The sequence below is a fragment of the Martes martes genome (genome assembly GCF_963455335.1).
Source record: "Martes martes genome assembly, chromosome: 16".
NCBI lineage: Eukaryota > Metazoa > Chordata > Mammalia > Carnivora > Mustelidae > Martes > Martes martes.
Window position 1 is genome coordinate 61,869,646 of NC_137904.1, and position 18,066 is coordinate 61,887,711.

Below are 18,066 nucleotides of genomic sequence, written 5' to 3' on the forward strand. Positions count from 1 at the left end.
CACGCCTGAGAGGCTCGTCCTCCAGGAACACAAGCCCAAACCAGCAAATGGAGAGGAGAGACCAACAACGTAACTAAAAGGCCAATTTTGGGTTTTTAACAATATTCACTGGAAGAGAGGAGGGAGAAAAACACAACGGACATGAAATACGGAGCTCAGGTTGTAGCGCCCTCCCCTACCACCTAGGACTTCTGGGGTGGGCTTTTGGTGTTTATCTTTTTTTTCCCCCCAAACTTGGCATCCTTTGAGTTTAGGAGATGCCACTTCCCTGTCCCATGCAAAGGCAAGTATCCCGAGCTGTCTCATTTACTTCCCGTCCTGGCGTGCTTTCGGATCAGGGCCTATCAGAAGCACGTGGCGCCGGAAGCCAAACTTCCCTCTCTTCCTCCTCCTCAGAAATCACTGTCATTCACAGGTGTGGTCAATTTGAACGCGACACATACGGACTATGCCTGGCCAACGTTTCCAAGAGAAAATTCAGTGAATACTTTCTCTGCTTTTAGAAACCCACTTGGTATGCTTTCTTGCACTACCGCATTCAGTAAATTTAAATTACTCCGCGGCCTGGTGCCTGGCGGTCTGATGCACTCTGCACTAGTCCTAAAAGGGAAAACATGAACCCCTGATCCTGGCCAGTTCCCTAGGGACTGTACAATAAGTTAGAAGCAGCAGTAACACTACCACCAGCAATTAAAAAACAAAATAACCAAAAATAACAAAATAAGGAAACGCTGTAGCAAGTACAGTGGCCTTGGCAGAGCGAGCGAGCAGGCTGGGGGGGTTACATACCTCCTGGAGTTTGGGACAAGGAAAAGGAGAGCCCAAATCATGGAAACATACAAATGAGGGAGAAAAGAAAATTAAAACAAAGAAATTAAACCAAACTCCTTAATCTTAAAGTGCAATGTATTAGTCATTCCCATCTGCCCCGGGGGAGCCAAACATAAAATCACTAAGCAGGCGAACGCCACTGGCCGGCACGTGAACGGGGAAGCCTGTTTCACCTGCCACACGCCGCCCGGGGAGGGCGGGCTCTACAGCACCCCCGGAAGCCTGGCCCCGAGGATGCCGCAGAGCCGTGCTCACAAAGCTAAGGTTTATTAGTCTATCCGGAATCCAGAGCTAAGAGAGGAAAACGGGGGGGGAAATTTAATGTCTTCCTGCAGATGGCTGTCACTTTTTAAGGTGTGTGTAGGAATGCACACACATATTCCCATGAATGCATACGTACATACGTGTGCACACAAGAATACACACTCTTACACGGACACACACACACAGCTGCAGATGGCCGGAAGCCTGCCTTCTGCAGCACGCGGGTACACGGGGGTGATCCTAAGTGGCTACGATGAAAACACGGTAGAACGAGTTAGGGGTTTAGGGGAACTTTAGAAAAGGCAATGCAATGACCTAAAAGTAAGTCCCGCATTTTGTTAATTTTTTTTTTCCTTTTAAAAATATGGGATGCCTCATGAATTTACATGTCATCCTGGCACAAGAGCCAAGATCATCTCTGCACTGGTCTAATTTTAGCATCTGGGCTGTCAAAGCTAACACTCAGCATTAGCATTTAAACAAATTTCACTGGAGAGGAAGTAAGCCGAGCTCGGATGTGCTTTTTAGATTTCTAGTCGTGGTCCTTTTAGCTCTGTCCACTTGGCAGGAGAGGTGCAGGGCAAGACGGCTGTCCCTGAGGCTAGCAACTGTTTTCAAGGATTCCATTGGCTTAAAGACCTGAGAAATGTTGACCAACTCAAGAGAGGAGTCAAAACTCCAATTGGGAAGCGGTGCTTTAAGGAGAATTTATGAATGAGTCATTATATGGAAACACGAGGACCTGGGATATGCTTTTTAAAGGACACAAATCCTACTGCTACCTGAACTTGTTTAAAAAGACTCCATTTCAGCACTTCCCAGAGGTGTCAGTCATCGCCAAGAGAGGAGTGACTTCTAACCGCACCAGGGCTGGCGGCTGAAATGGTAGCGGGAGGTCATCCCAACGAGCACCCCGGGTGATGAGGGAACCCGTGCATCAAAAGGCCAAGGCCGAAGAAAACAGAGGACCGTATCCTCTCAGGGCCAAAAAAAAGTGCCGATGATGTCCAGGGGCTCTCCCCGTGCTCTGGAGCAATTAATGAAATAACCACATGTGGGCACAAATGTCAAGAAAACCCTACTTTTCCTTTTGGTCACTCTCTCACCTCCAGGCATGACCACAAGTCTAAGTGAATAAGCTCACTTTTGGCCAAGGGAAGAGGAACACTTTTAAAAAATTCTTCTAAATGAGCAGAATCGTGGAAGTGGCTGATCTGGGTTGGCAGGGAGGTTTCGGGGGGTGGGGGACCACTGCCCGGGGACGAGTGAGAGCGCTGCGGGTCGCGTTGCAGCCAGGGGCTGGGGTTTGCCATGCATGCTGCCCGTGGGGAGCCGGATGCAGAGGTGGTGATGACGCGCTGGGGTGGGGAGGCGGGAGCGCCAGCTACGAGCCTGTGTGATGGGAAGTAGAGAGATGGACATGGCTGGCCACCCTCCCGGGGACCAAGAGGGCAGAGAAAGGAAAAGGACCAGGTTCTCCAGGGATCGCCTTGACACAAAACCCGGCCAATCAATTCCAGGGTAAACACGTGGCGTGCAAACCCGGGGGAGCACATCTGTGCAGGGTGAGTCCGCGCCCAGCGGTAGCCCTACGTCCCGCGGCGGCACTGACCGCATGCTCCTTTCCGGAGGCGGGTCTCGTTAGAATCCCAGGAGTTCACACCACCGCCTCGCCGCGGCGCCTCCTGTAACCTCCCCCCACCTTCTCGCAGCAGCACGTGTATGTGCACGAGCACGCACACACCCTTCCTCTCAGTTTCTGTGCCGGGAGCCCCGGCCCAGAGTGCGTTACTCACCGAGTTTCAATAGCCAGCCTTCCCGGTCTGGGTTGAAGAACGTGTGAGTGAGGTCATTCCCATCATCCTCTGGGATTTTAAAGGGCTCGTTTTTTATGCTCTCATACAGATTCTGGGATAAAAGATGACACTGCATGTCTCTGGTTCTACAAACATCTCTGTGCCCTCCCCCTTTCTCTTGTTCATTCATTAAGTGTGGGTTATGTGCCATGCCCTTGTCAGGCACCGAGAACAGAAGAACATGACGAGTTCTGCCTTCAGGCCGCTCGCAGAGACAAATAAATAAGGTGCCTGATGGATAATTAAGAAAGAAAAGAGAGCAGCCTAACTTGCATTCACGCTTTTAGTTTCAAACTTATAAACCACTTCCCCCTCCTGATTCCCTCGCTGGGCCTCACGACCAATTTCGTACTGGGATTCACACAGTTAAATGAATTTTATGAGCAGACACTCGGCGGAGCACGGGTCTCTCCCGTCCCAAATTCACCACCTCTGGGCTTAGAGTGTACTGCTCACCCGGAGCAGCTCCTCGGGCAGGTCTCCCCCATCATTGATGCCGCGATTCATGGCGATGAACCTCTCCACGGTGGGCTTATCTTTGACGTTGGGGTTGTGCAGGCTGGTGTTCAACATGATGATGGCAAACGAGAGGACGTAACAAGTATCTAAAGAGAAAAGCAGCAAGAGGATCAGAAACACCCACCGGAAGGACCACAAACGTCCAACGCAATCAAGACTAACGGCCACACTGTCAGAAGGAGGAGACGACCGCACACGCCTGGACGCCGTCTAACTGAAATTATACACCGCGAACCGAAAACAGCCAGGCACCGAGAAGTGCATCAAGTATCCAAGACTGAAAACAGATTATTTTTCAGATTGCAAAAGGAGACCACAGATGCTGCACCACAATCCGAAAAACAACACAATGTATAAAAAAGAAAATACAAAATACCTATGACGCCACCGCCCGGCAACAACTTATTTTGCTTTTATTACACAAATGGGCCGGTGCAGCGTATCACAAATGGAGCTCACAGATGCACCCTCTTAACAAAACTGGAATCAAAACAGAGACAGAGCTTTGAATCCTGCTTTCCTGCGGCCGTATTAGCATTTTCCCCATGTCAATAAAGCCTCTTTTCAAACGCGTACTTTTTATGTTTTTAATCCTTGCATGAAACTGAAACTGAAGGATGGCAGACACGTGGAGCGCCTCGCTTCAGGTGCACGCACGCTCGCTCGAGAACATTACACGCCGCCCGCGCCCAGCCCCACAGACGCGCTCCCCACCGGTCACGGCCGGTTACAGTGTCCCCGCACTTCGACGCTGTACTTATCGAACTTGCAGTTACAAAGTAAGCAGGCCACAGAGATGCAGAACACGATTTTTAACAGGTGTACACTGCCCGCCTCTCAGCTACTATAACATCCTTCCCACCCCTCGCTCCTACTCCCGGGCCTGCGGGATTACCCCCGACTCTCCGCTAAGCCGGCTCCCGTTTAAATCGATGTTCTCGGCACGAACCCAGGTCCTGTTGTTTTGGAAACGACCTAGTGCCAGCAAAGACACCCGCAGGAAACGCGGGCCATCGGCGGGGCCTGCGGCCACCCTACCTGTGGACTGGAACACGCCGTGGTTGCACTGGCAGTAGCGCTGCGCGAACGCCTCCATCATCCGGTCGATCTTCTGGGCCTCTCCCGGTAGCCGGAAGCTCCACAGAAACTGCCTGAGTGGGGAGGACAGGCGTGTCGCTGGGCAGGGGCTCGGGGACACCACTCCCTTCTCCGGGAAAGGGGGTGGCATTTCCCATGGGTTTTAGTACAAAAGGGGGAAAGGGGACCCACTGGGCCGGGGCTTCTGCTCCCGCAGCTCTGAGCAGGTGCGAGCTTACAGCTCTACACCACGGTTCTCTCAGTCAAAGCCAAAGTATTGAAGAAAATGTGAAAAATTAAGATTTTCCTATATAAGAGAATGGCTCTCCTCCTCAGACCAACACACAAGACTGAGATAGAAATAATGCCCAGGCTAATGAGTGCCCGTCTCCGGAAACCAAGATGAGGCAGTGGAAAGAGAAGATTTTCTATCAGCGCTTTCACAGCTTATCCCCTTAAGTCCAAGAGAGACCTGTGGCCAACAGGTCTCACCGTGCATCACTCTCATCTATCCAAACAGCAACACAGAAGCTGATGCTAGTGACACCCCTGGCAGCAAGGTCACCGAAGGGTGGTGTCTCAGAAGATTTTGTAAAACAATGGGGGCACCCGGAGGGTTCAGTCGGCCGGGCATCTTTGTTTTGGCTCATAAGCTGGAGCCCACCTAGGGCTGCACACCCAGCATGGAGCCTGCTTGGGATTTTCATCCCCTCTCCCTCAACACTCCCCAGCTTTTGCACGTGTTTGTGTGTGTGTGTGTGTGTGTGTGTATGTGTGTGTGCACATGTGTGCACTCTCTCAAATCTTTTAAAAAAAGAATAAAAAATGAAAATTTACTCTCCTTCTAAGACGAAGTGAACAGCTACTGACTTCCTATTCTAGGTCAGGGGACTCAAGCGTTTTCTACAGTGAAAACTGGAAAAAATTTCAAAATATAAACATTCACCAATTTCCCAATGAAATTTCCCAAATGAAAGACAGGAGGAGTTGTGTAGAATTTGCCTTTGGGACGTGCTGTCATCCTGTTCTCTTTAACCAACCAATCCTCTCGGCCACCGGTTCTCCGGGATGTCCAAGAGAGCCCTCTAAACATCCTTCCATCAAAACGCCACGCAGGACAGACACGGCATCGGAGACCTGCCTCTCCCACCTTGCGGGGCGCCCTACCCACACGCACTCACCGTAGCGCCTGGACGAGGTTGAGGTCGGTGAACTCGTGCAACTCCACAAACGCGTGAAGAACCCGGATATTAAACTCGTCTCTAACAGGAGAAACAAAAGACGGGGGCGGGGGGCGGAAGTCAGACCCGGGGCCTGAGAATCCACACCGTCCAGCCCCAGCCAGGCGCTTTCCACGCTGAGTCCCGTGGTCCCGCAGGCTCCACACACAGCAAGGAAGAGGCCCACATCCCTCTGTCCCCGCACCTCCAGAACACCGGCCCCTGTGCCCCAGAACTCAGCTGCCTCAGGACAGAACTCCCCCTGGGGACTCGGAGCATGCTGGAGCTCCTGACCAGCCCGCTCTGCCCTCGGCATCCGGCAAGTCCTCACCTCTCCCCCAGGTAGTCGCCGATGGCGGTCTTGTTGAGCCCCTCCCCTTTGTACAAGAACTGGGCGATGTCCTCACAAGTGTTCTTCAGCAGGTCATTCTCTATCAAGAACTGGATCCCCTAGAAGAGACAAGGATGCCGATGACACTTGCCCTGGAAACCTCCAGAACAGAGGGAAAGGGCAGAGGAAGAACCATGTCGGTGCTCTGCACACACAGGAAGGATCAACGGACACGAGGGGTCAGGGGAGCCCCAGCTGAGGGGCCGGGGCTGAGGACGTGAGGGGGGGTCGTGCGCTCTACGAAAGGGCAGGAAGCCGTGACGGACAGCGCCGGGCTCTGAGCGCCGCAGCGACCCCATCGTGGAGCCCGAGGACACTGGCGGAACCCTCTCACTCACCTTTTTAGGGTCCATGTTAAATTTCTTCCTGCCCATGGCTACCTGTTTGTTCCTCTGCATGTTTTTCCTGTAAAACAACCCCGGAGCCACGTTAGTCCTCTGGCCGTTGGGAGGCTCAGAAAGACGAATGTCACCGCACCCACGGGCCTGCTGGGGGTCTGGAAAGCGCTAGCAGGAGAGCACGGGTGTATGTAGGTCTACGTGCGGAAGGTCAGCGGAACTCCTGACCCCGGCCCCGTGTCCATTTGTTCCTTCTATCCCAGGGCTTTTCTTTTAACGTGATTTTTCAAAAAATCTTTATCAAGGTATCACATACATATCGCACAATATACGCATCTTATGTGTACATCTGAACGATTTCTAGGAAGCTGACAAAGCTGTGGGGCCCTCACCATGACCGGGTGTAGAACATTCTACCACCCAGCGAGGCTGTGCCGGTGAGCGAGTGGTCCGCCCGCCCTGTGCCCGCCGGCCGGCTTGCCCGTAGCTGCAGCTGGGGCCGGGCGAAGCGACGGTGTCGTAAGTGCTGCTGCACGAGCCTTGCATCAGGTTCACTTTTACCTCCCACCAGTGACCACCTGGGCGCTCCGCCGCCGGCCACGGCACAGGGCACGCGGCACAGGACGAAAAGGGGCCACGCCGGCTCACCGACGCCAGGGACCCCAGGCCCACTCTTCACTCTGGGCGTCTCCTTGTCACGGACTTGCACTGCTCTCTGCACCAATATTCTGGGCACCAGTCCTCTTTCAGACACGCCACGGCAAACGTTTCTCCTTGTCTGTGGCTCACCTGTTTCTTTTCACAATATCTTTAAGAGCGGAAGTTTTAAATTTTGATAAGCTCCAATGTATCCACTGCTTTAAAGCTACAATTTTTTAAAATGGGAAGTTAAGAAAGCTATCATCTGGGGCGCCTGGGTGGCTCAGTGAGTTAAGCCTCTGCCTTCGGCTCAGGTCGTGATCTCAGGGTCCAGGGATTGAGACCGCATCGGGCTCCCTGCTCAGAGGGGAGCCTGCTTTCCCCCACCACCTCTCTCTGCCTGCCTCTCTGCCTACTTACAATCTCTCTCTCTTTCTATCAAATAAATGAAGAAAATCTTAAAAGGAAGCAAGCAAGCAAGCAAGCTATCACCCCAAACTGACAGCACAGAGCCAGGAAGTAAAGACTGGTGGTTCTTGGGAGACCTGCGCTTTGCTCGTCTCTAATGGCACCGCCCGCACACACTTGAAATAACAAACTCCAACGGTCTTAGGAAGCCAGACAGGGGACTTAGGCTTAGAAAAATACAGACATGTAGTGAGTTAGAGACAGTCCAGTTAGTGCATTAAGTACTTAGAAAACGGTCTGGGAAGCTCATTCAAAACTAAACTCTGGAGGTCACTGACGCTTCGTGCCGTCACCCTGCAAACAGCCCTCGTCAGGTTGCACTATGATGCCCACATCCATGCTCTGCTCCCAAGGGTAGGGGAGGCATGAGCGAGCCCCCTGGGGCACCCACACACAGCTGGGCGCTCCAGCCTTTGGAAACAGTGTGAGTGGCATTAAGCTTTTCCTGGACTCAAAGAAAAGCACAAACTCTGAAATGCAAACACAGTGGACAGCAGAGGGAAGGAACGCCAGTTCACAGAGTCCCTTAAGGGCTGTTTCGGGCTTGGGGGCCTTTGGAGTTCTCTGGCTCAGTGTCTGCCATGATGTGAAAGGCTGTCGCCTGTCAGAGCCCCTGCACTGAATAGGGGAAACAGAAAAAACATGGGGACTGAACACAGAAAGTGCCCCCCTCCCTTATGTAGGCCACAAGCGCAGGCCGGGTGCTCAGTAACCCAGGGGCCGGCTGGACAGACTCACCTTTCTTCTGTGGACCCGAGGTTTTCAATTTCATTAGCTACCTCTGCTATCTCATCCTTGAGCCTCTACAAAACAGACAGGTCAGAGTTAGCAGGAGGGGCCGATGCCGGTGAGAGGAGCCCCACTAACAGCTCACATAACTCTCTCCAACCACAAACAAGACAAAATAAGCCAAAATGAAATAAAATAAGATAAACCAGGGGAAAAAAATCTTTAACATTTGGAAAATTCATCTACTCGACAAATATGTATTGAGCTCCTACCAGGAGAATACAGGGAATTCCATTCCATTCCAGGGAATACAGAGGTGGGAGAGACCACTCCTGACCTCCAGGAGTTCACTGTCTAGGGAAGCTTATCATCACAGACGCTGCACAAAATACGTACTTCTGCCCTGAAAGGTGGCTGCCTTGATACAGTCTATCAGATCTGCAGCCGCTACGCAACTGTGTCTGCAGACTCAGGACGAAGGGGCCCCACGCCCAGCCTGTCGGGCCAGCGGCGCTGGGGCCGGGCTAACACTGCCGCCCAGCGGCGGGCCACGGGAATGTCCACCTGAGCTCCTGCCTCTCCGCCCCCGCCCACCCCCTCTCATGGGTAACACAACACAGACCCTGGGAACGGACAGTCCCAGCGGAGGGGGCTTCCAGTGAAGAACTGCTAAGACTTCGGAGGAGGGAGTGGGGGGAACTGGAGGCGGAGGTGGCCGTGAGAGACTGTGGCCTCTGAAAAACAACCTGAGGGTTCTGAAGGGGCGGGGGGGTGGGAGGTTGGGCCAGCCTGGTGGCGGGTGTTACGGAGGGCACGTGTTGCACGGAGCTCTGGGTGTGGTGTGTAAACAACGAATTCTAGTACACTGAAGAGTAATCAAAAAATTTAAAAACTTAAAAAAAAAAAGACTTCCGAGCATTTACCAGTGAAACAGGACTCAAAGAATTAACGCAAATGATCAAATTCTCCTGAAGTCAACACCGGAGCCAGTCTTTCCTTTGCACACTCTGCAGCTCTGAGGTTCCAGGGCGTGTCCCCTCCCTCCCCTTCCCACCCCCGAATGCCCAAAGGCTTTACGAAGAATTCTACAAGAATAACATCTGCTGCCCCAAGAGCTAAAATAATGCAACCAATGGCTTCTATGACTTACGTCCTACAAAACTTCGCGATTACGCAAAGGATCTTAGAAACACGGATGAAACCACGCTCGCGGCTGAAGCATCTCGCGGGGCCCGGGGCTTCGTTTAACCCTGACAGCAGCCTACCCACAGGTGCTTCCACACCCATCTCACAGCAGAAGCAACCGAAGTTCAAAGAATCCTTTCATCTGAGATGGCTCGTCCAGGAAGAGGCAGCGCCAGGACGGGACGTGGCTCTAGCTTAGCCCGAAGTCCCTGTTCCAAGCACCCGAACCCTCACCCATGCCCCCCTCGGCAGTGGGAAGCCCGCATGGGAGTCAGGGGGCCCAGGCTCCCCTGGTTCTGGCAACCGAGCAGGCGGGTGAGGCTTCACAAACCACCTAAGCTAGGCCTCCCTCTTCTCACCGGGGAAACCAAGGTCGTTGTCGGTCACTATGCTCTGCTCAGAGCTGGGGGGGAGGGGGGGCTGGGGTCAACTCGAAGATGTCATGAAGAGACCTTTGTAAAGGACACCTGTCACACCACACGCGTCACCGCCGTGACCTCCTACCTGAATGTCGGCCAGCAGCTCCTGCTTTCTCCGCCGGATGTTCTCCAGTTCCTGGCGCTCCTCTGCGGTCAGGTCACTGGGAACTACAAGAAAGGAGAGAAATGTTACTAGGAAAGCTTTATCTCATCAAAAATAAACAGACTCCAGAGACCACAAAAGGACAAGGACGCCATGGAAGAAACCAGAAGCCCGTTTTGGAAATGGGGACAGCTCTGGCTCCCATTCTCCCTCAGCTTCGCCGAAGGAAGACAGCACCCTGCTCACAGAGGAAAAGCTCGCTGGAGAGCACTTGCCATGGAAACGAGAGAGAAAAGGCTGCCTGAGGTCAGATGAGGTCGGCCGGGGATAAAAGGGGACTGTCCGCTGAGCCCTGGCCATCTTCAGCCCTGTTAGCGGGGACACTTCAGGCCCCCGTGAACCCATCTCTTGAGGCCTCGGCCTCCTCGTGGACCTCCCCACCGACCCGGAACCACTTCTGCGACTCCATGAAGTAGGGAGGGGGTGGTCCCTGCAAAACAACATGAACATTTCTGTGCCATTCGGGGACAGGGAGGGGACAGATCAACCCACACAGAAGGAAAAAGCCCAGAAGGAGCTACCCCAGCCAAGTGCCTGCTTGGCTCTGAGACTTTGCTCTCTGCCTTACATGCTCTCCTGAGCCCATCCTGAGAACACGATCACTGAATTCCCGTCACAGGACACGTCCCCCTCCGGGGCCACAGCTCCTCACCTCCAGGAACAGGGGCTTGGGACAGCAGCCCCTCGGTCAGAGGGGAACACAAGCACTCAGGTCAGGAAACCCTTGGCTCAAATCCCGCCTCTGACCCGCCGCACACGGTGCAGGGGCGCCTCGGGCCAGCCGCCCACCCGGCCCGCATCCTCAGCGGCAGAGCAGGGGCCGCAGCCCTGCAATCAGCGGCTGCGCATGGGGAGGCCACCCGAGGAAGCGCCCAGAGCCCGCCTGGCGCTCCGCGGAAGCTGGAGAGCGCTGGCGACCGCAAACGGCACCCGGCTGGACGGAATGGGCAGCAGGGGGATGTTTCCAGGCGGGGCCGGCGCCGGCACGAGTCGGAACCATGGCGACTGAGCCCGTGACACCGGACCAGGCCCGCGTGAGGACTGTGTGAGATCCACGCCAGAGCTCGTGCGCAAGGTACAAATGCCTCCGTAGTGCATTTTACATCAACCGCACGCGGAACTCATTACTGGATGAGTAAAATACACTATTTCAACTGCTCTCACGTGGGCTACAGACAGACAGACTGCATTTTGTGGCTCAGACTACATTTCCACCAACAGCGCGGAGCAGGGACAGCAGCTCTGCCTGAAAGCACAGGACCCACAACTGTGTTTCTGCGACACTGAGACGCTTCTGTGGTCACACACCACTTACTTTCCCCAAATAGTTTATACAAATCACGGAAGACAACAAGAGAGGGCAGAAGCGACAAAGACGATGTCTAGAGCACAGGTCGAATACCTCCCTAAGATAAGCTGGCTTTTTTTTTTTTTTGTAAGCAGGCTGCACACCCAGCCCAGAGCCCAACGTGGGGCCTGAACCCACAACCCTGAGATCAAGACCTGAGCTGAGATCAAGAGTTGGACGCTCAACCAACCAAGCCACCCAGGCGCCCCTAACTTTTCCTTTACGCAGAGTTCCCCTGACCCTTCTCTAGAGAAGTGTCTTTTAAACTTCCCCAAGACGCACTAAAACGTGCATTTGCTATCCCGACCTGATCACCACACACGATGGTACCAAAACCGTTCCTTCTTTACGGGGCGGCCGCTGGCGTTTTCTATCCTTCCACCCTTCGCTTTCTTCACGGGGGCTGGGACGGCCCAGCCTAACGCATCGAGTCCCACAGTGGGAGGCACCAATGTGGGAGGGGGATGGGTTCCGGCAGATGACGGAAATCCAGCCCAGGTCACCTTCCGAGAGTGGCCTCGCTGCATCCCTGGGACTCCGGGGGACGCTCACCAGCGCCGCCTGAGCAGCTGGACCCGGGACGCGTCAGCTCGGGGCAGGGCGCACGCCGCTCTGGAGCAGCGGACTCTACGGCCTCGACGGACGCGTGCTCCATTCTCGAGAAAAGCGCACTTGAAGGAGGGCACTCCAGTTTCTCTCCCACTCACAGAGCAGAGTTTCTAGCCCATGAAGACCGGAGGATCCCTTTAAGAAATAACTTCCTGAGATTCTAGAAGACAGATATTCTTCTAACATAACACGGTTTGAGAATTTGAGGCAACAGTTCACTTGTAAAAGCTATTCCATGGGGGAGAATAACCAGGCTGCGGTTCTGAAGCCACACGGCCGGTGTCATCAGACCACCGCATCCCTACCCAAGGAGAGGCAAGATTACGGCCCTCGGACGAGGCCGATGAAAAACAGACCCAGCATGTAGAAACTGTGCATCTCAAGACTTGCTGCGCGCCCAGAGAAGCCAGTGTTTCTCCTTCCAGAGCGGAAAACCTCTGTGGTTGCTGTCTTTCCAGAACCTCACACTCACCCGGTCCGGGTTAGCCTTCGCGCATGACCACTCCTCGGGAAGGTCACCATCGAGCTCTGGGGTACCAATTCAGAACCTGCTGCTGATCCTCCCCCTGCCAGCACACGATCTCGGAAACAGTAAAGGAAATTTTTAAAAGCTATAAACCTCCAACACCAGAAAAGTCAGGGAGAGGGGCCTATGGCAGAAGAGGTTTCAACAAACTTCTGGGACAGAAAGTAGAGTGCCAACTCCTCCTTCCAGGGGCCACGGGGGCCCGTCCCCGCCGGGTCTGCAGAGCCCAGCACAGTGCCCGACAGAGCACAGGCTGCGGATGTCTGCACCCCCGGCCCCCCGCTGAACAAAACCCCTGAGCAAGCAGCTGAGCCGGGAGACCGGGCACTGCCCTTCCGGGGAAGCCGGGTCCCGCCAACCAGATGAAAGCAGAGCCTCGCTGCCCACGAGGCCCGCCCCACACACGGAGCGCCCATTCGACCTCCGGGCCACTGCGTCTTACACCCACAGAGACGGCGGAACCTACAGCCCAGACAAGCACCGGCAAGGCAGGAACAGAAAACCCACCCTGGAGCCGAACAAAAGAAAACTTCAAAAGAACAGAAAACTCTGAAAAAGGGACAGTTAAACACTACGCTCCTGGAAATTAAACCTATTTTTGTCCCCCAGCTTCCTCCCATCAAAAAGGGGTTAAATGATAGGAGGCACGTGCAGAACTAAGAGCAAAGAGACCTGAAGACAGAAGCAGAGACGGACTCACTCGGGGAGACGCTCCCTGTAAAAATTCCCAAGTCAGAGGATTCGAGATGATCCTAAAGCTCCATGAGCAGGAAGGGGAGGAGGCGGCCGGTGTGACAGCGGACACTGGGAGACAGAGGAGGGGCTTTCGAGGGTCTAAATAAAAATGACTTTGACCCTAGAATTAATTCGCAGTCGATGTGGAGGACAAAAATGGATCATTTCAGACACAGGAGATCTCCTTCGGGAGGCGGAAGACACGCACACCAGGACGGGGCAGCAGCAGCCTCGGGAGCCCGAGGAGAGCACGCGTGCGCACGCGCGCTCTCGTGCGTGGACAGGAAGGTGACCGGCGGCCGGGAAGCAGCCCATCCCGGAGAAGGGACAGGAAGACCACTGAGAAGCATTTATAAGATGTGGAGGCACCACGGGGCCTCCTCTCAACAAACAAAGAGGATCCCGGGACACAGAGCAACAATGAAGGGGATCGTGAGGTGGCCACGGTGGGCAGTGTTCAGGGGAGGCGAGGAAGCAGAGTCCTCTGGGCCTCCTCGACGGGGGCAGCTCCCAAGAGAGCTCCAGGCCGAGCAGCAAGTACATCCCTGTAGCGGTGCGCGCACAGCCTCTCAGCCTCTGGAGTCGAACCGCAGAGGTGGCACGCAGGCTGCCCGCAATCACGCGCTATCAGTTGTGCAGGCCAGAGCAAGGGGGTGGCGGGGGGGGGGGGCAAGGCAAGGCGGGTCCCCACGGCACCTGCTTACAAAACCAGGGACAGAGCTAACAGATCAACGAACAAGAAAAGGAAGCTGTAAATAAATGAAGTTGTAAATATGTGTGTGCAAGTCCCAAAAGTGGAAACAAAGGAACCGAACACTGAGAAACCGTCCAGAATGGACAGCGAGAGAGCGGAGAGAATGACGTAAAGTGGGAGAGGTCGAGGGACCATCTCTGACTTTGATAAACCCATCAGTGGGATGAGAACATTAACATGCACTTGGCAGCACCTACCAGAAGATAAAAGCCAGAAAAAGTGAATGACTAGTGGCTGCTTCTGGGGAGTGGGTCTGCGAAAAGAGAGGAGGGTCCTATGAGCTCCTGAATACTGGCTCAAAAAATACATGTAGGCACTACTGCATTTTTAAAAAATTTTATTTACTTTTTTGAGAGAGAGTGCGCACAAGAAAGCTGAGGTGGGGGCGGGCAGAGGGAGAGGGAGAAGCGGGCTCCCCACTGAGCAGGGACCCCACCCCCACCCCAGGACCCCAGGATCATGACCTGAGCCACCCAGGTAACCCAATACTACTGCACTTTTAAAATGAAAACTTTCAAAAAACATTCGTCTGTGGCTCCTAGAGAAGACAGGCCTTCTGCGTCCGGAGGTCAGAAGGGAGCAGCACCGGCTAATCTGCAGCAGGAATAAACAAAACGTGTTCACGCGTGCGCCGACCTCCCGACATTAACCGCAGGATCTCACTGCCCACCGCGTTCCGGCCTGAGCCGCCTGCGGTCACGGCGCTGCCTGCCTTCGGGTTCAGCAAATCACCTGAGAACTACTTTTACAGAAGGGCTGGTTTGCATCTCATCTGTCTCATGCAGTTCTCCCTGCGACCAGGAAAAAACCCAGCACCCTAACCCACGTCCCTCCCGCACTGAAACTCATCAAGGGCGGGTCCCCTCCTCACTTCGAGCCCTCGTGCACACACTGCCCCGGAGGAGAGCAAACGCCAGGGAGAAAATGCTTCCCTTCACTTAACAGCAGAGAGGATCCAAACCATGGCTGGAGAGGGAGGGGGTGTGTGACCCCCAGGATGGGGCAGGCCACACCAGGGCAGGAAGGCAAGGCACAGTCGTGCACGGCCCACACCCCACGTGCCTAGAAAGGCAGCCTGGGCTCCAGCAAGGGCACATACCAGTGCCATGGCTCTCCCTCGAAGCCATGAGGGTTAAACAGAAAAGACCGGCTGACGGGCCAGATGGCAGAGAAACAAACAACTCTCCCTCCCCCGACTGCCACTGCCACGTGCTGCAGCCACGATTCTGTGCCAGAAAGGCAGCTAAGCCCCCTTCTCTCGAAAAGAATGGCAACCAGCGAGGCAGCAGCCCGAGCACAAAAGATGGGGGCAGAGCGCCTGGGGGTCTAGAGGCCTCGGAACGCACTCCTGCAAAGGTTAATTTACAAGGTGTCCCCCTTCCAGCAAGGGGGCCAGTGCAGGATGGGCCCTCCCCAGTCCCTTGTGGGGTTCCAATTCAATGCCGGGGATTAAAGTGCGGACAACAAGGGACCATTGTGCTCAGCTGTGAATAGAAAACCCACACAAGGGAAGCTTCCATTTCTTTCTTTATTTAAATGTTGCTCTGCAGATTTTACCACTCGGCAGAGCCCCAGAGCTGAAATGTGCTCCATCCAGCACATACAAAGGAGGACTGTCTTAAAGGGACAGCTCCCATAAACAAGCACATGGCGGCAACCCCGCTCGGCTCAGCTGCTCCCCCTCCACGGCTCCCCCCTCTGCAGGCAAGAGCAGGTGCCCAGCAATCCTCCATGAAGTCCGACGAGAAAGCAGTTCTGAGAGCAGTTTCTGCTCAGCAGGAGCACAGGCGACTGCCGGCCAACACGGACCACTCTGTCCCACATCCCTGGCAGTGTTAAAGGTGTGCTTCGGGACGGAGACACCACTCTCGGAGGTCCTCCGGCGACACCAGATCCCTCTGCCTGGCTCTAAAACACTCCACTCGCCTTGTTTTTCCAACCATGACCATCAACCATCGCCTTCTTATATATAGCCCCTGCCTTTCAGTGGGTAAGAGGCTCCAAATTTAAACCAGCACAGCAGGAAACGTTTTAAGAAGGGAGACCAAGAATCCAGAAAGGTCCTTCTTCCCCCCCCTCCATGCCTGGAGAAGGTAAACAGGCAGGAGAGAACACCCTAGACCAAGTTCCCACCCAGGCCAGGGAGGGCATCAGTGTGTCTGGACACTCTCTGGGACCAGAGGTACCCCTTGGTGTAAGCACGGCCAAAGCTTCGCAGATCTGTATGTTTTATGAGACTGAAAATACACAGCCTCAGATACCCGACTGGGAACAGAGAAGCAGTGGTAAAGCACATGCTTTCTTATATCCTCTCTAGAAAGTGCTGCCAGCCCTAGAGAACCCAGTCACTTACAGCTTCTGGGTTCGAGAGGACAAATCTGGGACGCTGTCCATGGGAGTGAAGGCGGTTTCCTCCCCTCCAGAGATGTAAAGGTGAAAGGGCCTGCATCTACCAACCTCGGACCTGTGCGGATCCCACCGGTTCGATGCCTCACACTGCCCCACCCGATGGGCTGAGTCACCTGGTATCCCAGGAAATCCCAGTGACTTACAATGTGAAAGACTCAAGAGATCAGAAGAAACTCGGGCACTGGAGACCAACATTCAACAAACTTTCACAAACCTCTCGATCCCAAGCTGACACCGGAACACCTGGGGTCAGATCTTTGCGGCAGGGACAAGGCGGAGACCGACACGCAGAGCAGCTCTCAGGTAAAGGGCATCACGGGGACATGGAACACAAAGAGCTGCAATGACTAAGGAACTGCAGTGAAAGCCTCGGTTCCAAGACAGAGACAGGCCTCAGGACGGCTGGCACGCCCAGAGGGCAAGAGAGGGAGGACGGACACAGCACACCAACAGGACCAGAGCCGGAACCTGGCTGCGCCGGTGAGCCAGCAGTGCCGATGATCACACCAGACCTTTACAGAAAGTCTGCTGACTTCGGAAAACCAATGACTCTTCCTTCCTACTAAGTCAAGACCAGGCATTCTTTCTAAACCTGCATACAGTGTCATTCCACGTCAAGAAGGAAGGACAGCCTGACTACAACCCAGATGAACCCTGAGACAGCAGGCTCACTGAAATCAGCCAGCCATAAAAGGCCACGTGCTGTAGGATTCCACCTCCCTGAGGTCCCCAGAGCAGCCAAATCCACAGAGTGGGATGGAGGCTGCCAGGGGCCGGGGGAAGGGAGATGGGGGACGGGGCTGACTGGGGACCAAGTTTCCATTCTACAAGGTGGAAACTTCTGGAGCCTGGCTGCACAACACGGACTATCCGGAGCGCTACCGAACCGTCTGCTTACGACCATCAATTTTATTACGCGTGTATGTCACCCTCATGAAAAGTAAACTAAACATACGAAAAGTTAATGGCAGTATCTCGACTTCCTGATTTCTGCTTACTGTGCTCTTCTCCCCCGACCAACTCACAGCATGTCTCACCACCAATTTATGGTCTAGGAGATTCTATTTTTTTGAAGATTTATTTATTTATTTTCAGGGTGGGGAGAGGGAGGGAGGAGCGGCAGAGGGAGAGACAGTCTCAAGCAGATTCCCTGCTGAGTGCAGGGCCTGATCTCATGACCCAGAGATCACGACCTGAGCTGAAACCCAAAGTCCGACGCTCAACCGACGGAGCCCCCCAGGCGGCCCCGCCTAGATTTTGAAGGAACTTGCGCACAAAACATGGGCCAGGAGTGAAATCAGCATGTGGCCCACAGCTGATACTCAACACAGAGAGGCCAGCGGCTCCCTCTAGCAGACGGCCCGTGCGAACATTTACTATTCCAGTTTAACTTCTTTCCACACAAAAGCCACCAAGTCTCCTACTTAGGAGAAAGAACAGATACGTTAACGATTTTACTGCCATTTTCTGCATATTTAAGAAAAACTCTGTTCCAGGGGGGCGCCTGGGTGGCTCAGCGGGTTAAGCTTCTGCCTTTGGCTCAGGTCACAGTCTTGGGGTCCTGGGATCGAACCCCACATCGGGCT

At 54.3% G+C, this 18,066-nt stretch overlaps 1 protein-coding gene across 1 annotated transcript in view; it reads right to left on the reverse strand.

Annotated features, from left to right (window-relative positions):
• Nucleotides 1–18,066, reverse strand: part of CYTH1 (cytohesin 1) — a 79,915-nt gene that overhangs the window by 12,188 nt on the left and 49,661 nt on the right. The window contains exons 2-9 of the mRNA XM_080826466.1: nucleotides 10,022–10,104; nucleotides 8,342–8,406; nucleotides 6,497–6,563; nucleotides 6,099–6,217; nucleotides 5,729–5,809; nucleotides 4,509–4,621; nucleotides 3,408–3,556; nucleotides 2,892–3,003 (exon numbers count right to left, since the gene is read on the reverse strand). Coding sequence (XP_080682592.1) covers nucleotides 2,892–3,003; nucleotides 3,408–3,556; nucleotides 4,509–4,621; nucleotides 5,729–5,809; nucleotides 6,099–6,217; nucleotides 6,497–6,563; nucleotides 8,342–8,406; nucleotides 10,022–10,104 — 789 coding nt within the window. The remainder of the gene's footprint in view (nucleotides 1–2,891; nucleotides 3,004–3,407; nucleotides 3,557–4,508; nucleotides 4,622–5,728; nucleotides 5,810–6,098; nucleotides 6,218–6,496; nucleotides 6,564–8,341; nucleotides 8,407–10,021; nucleotides 10,105–18,066) is intronic.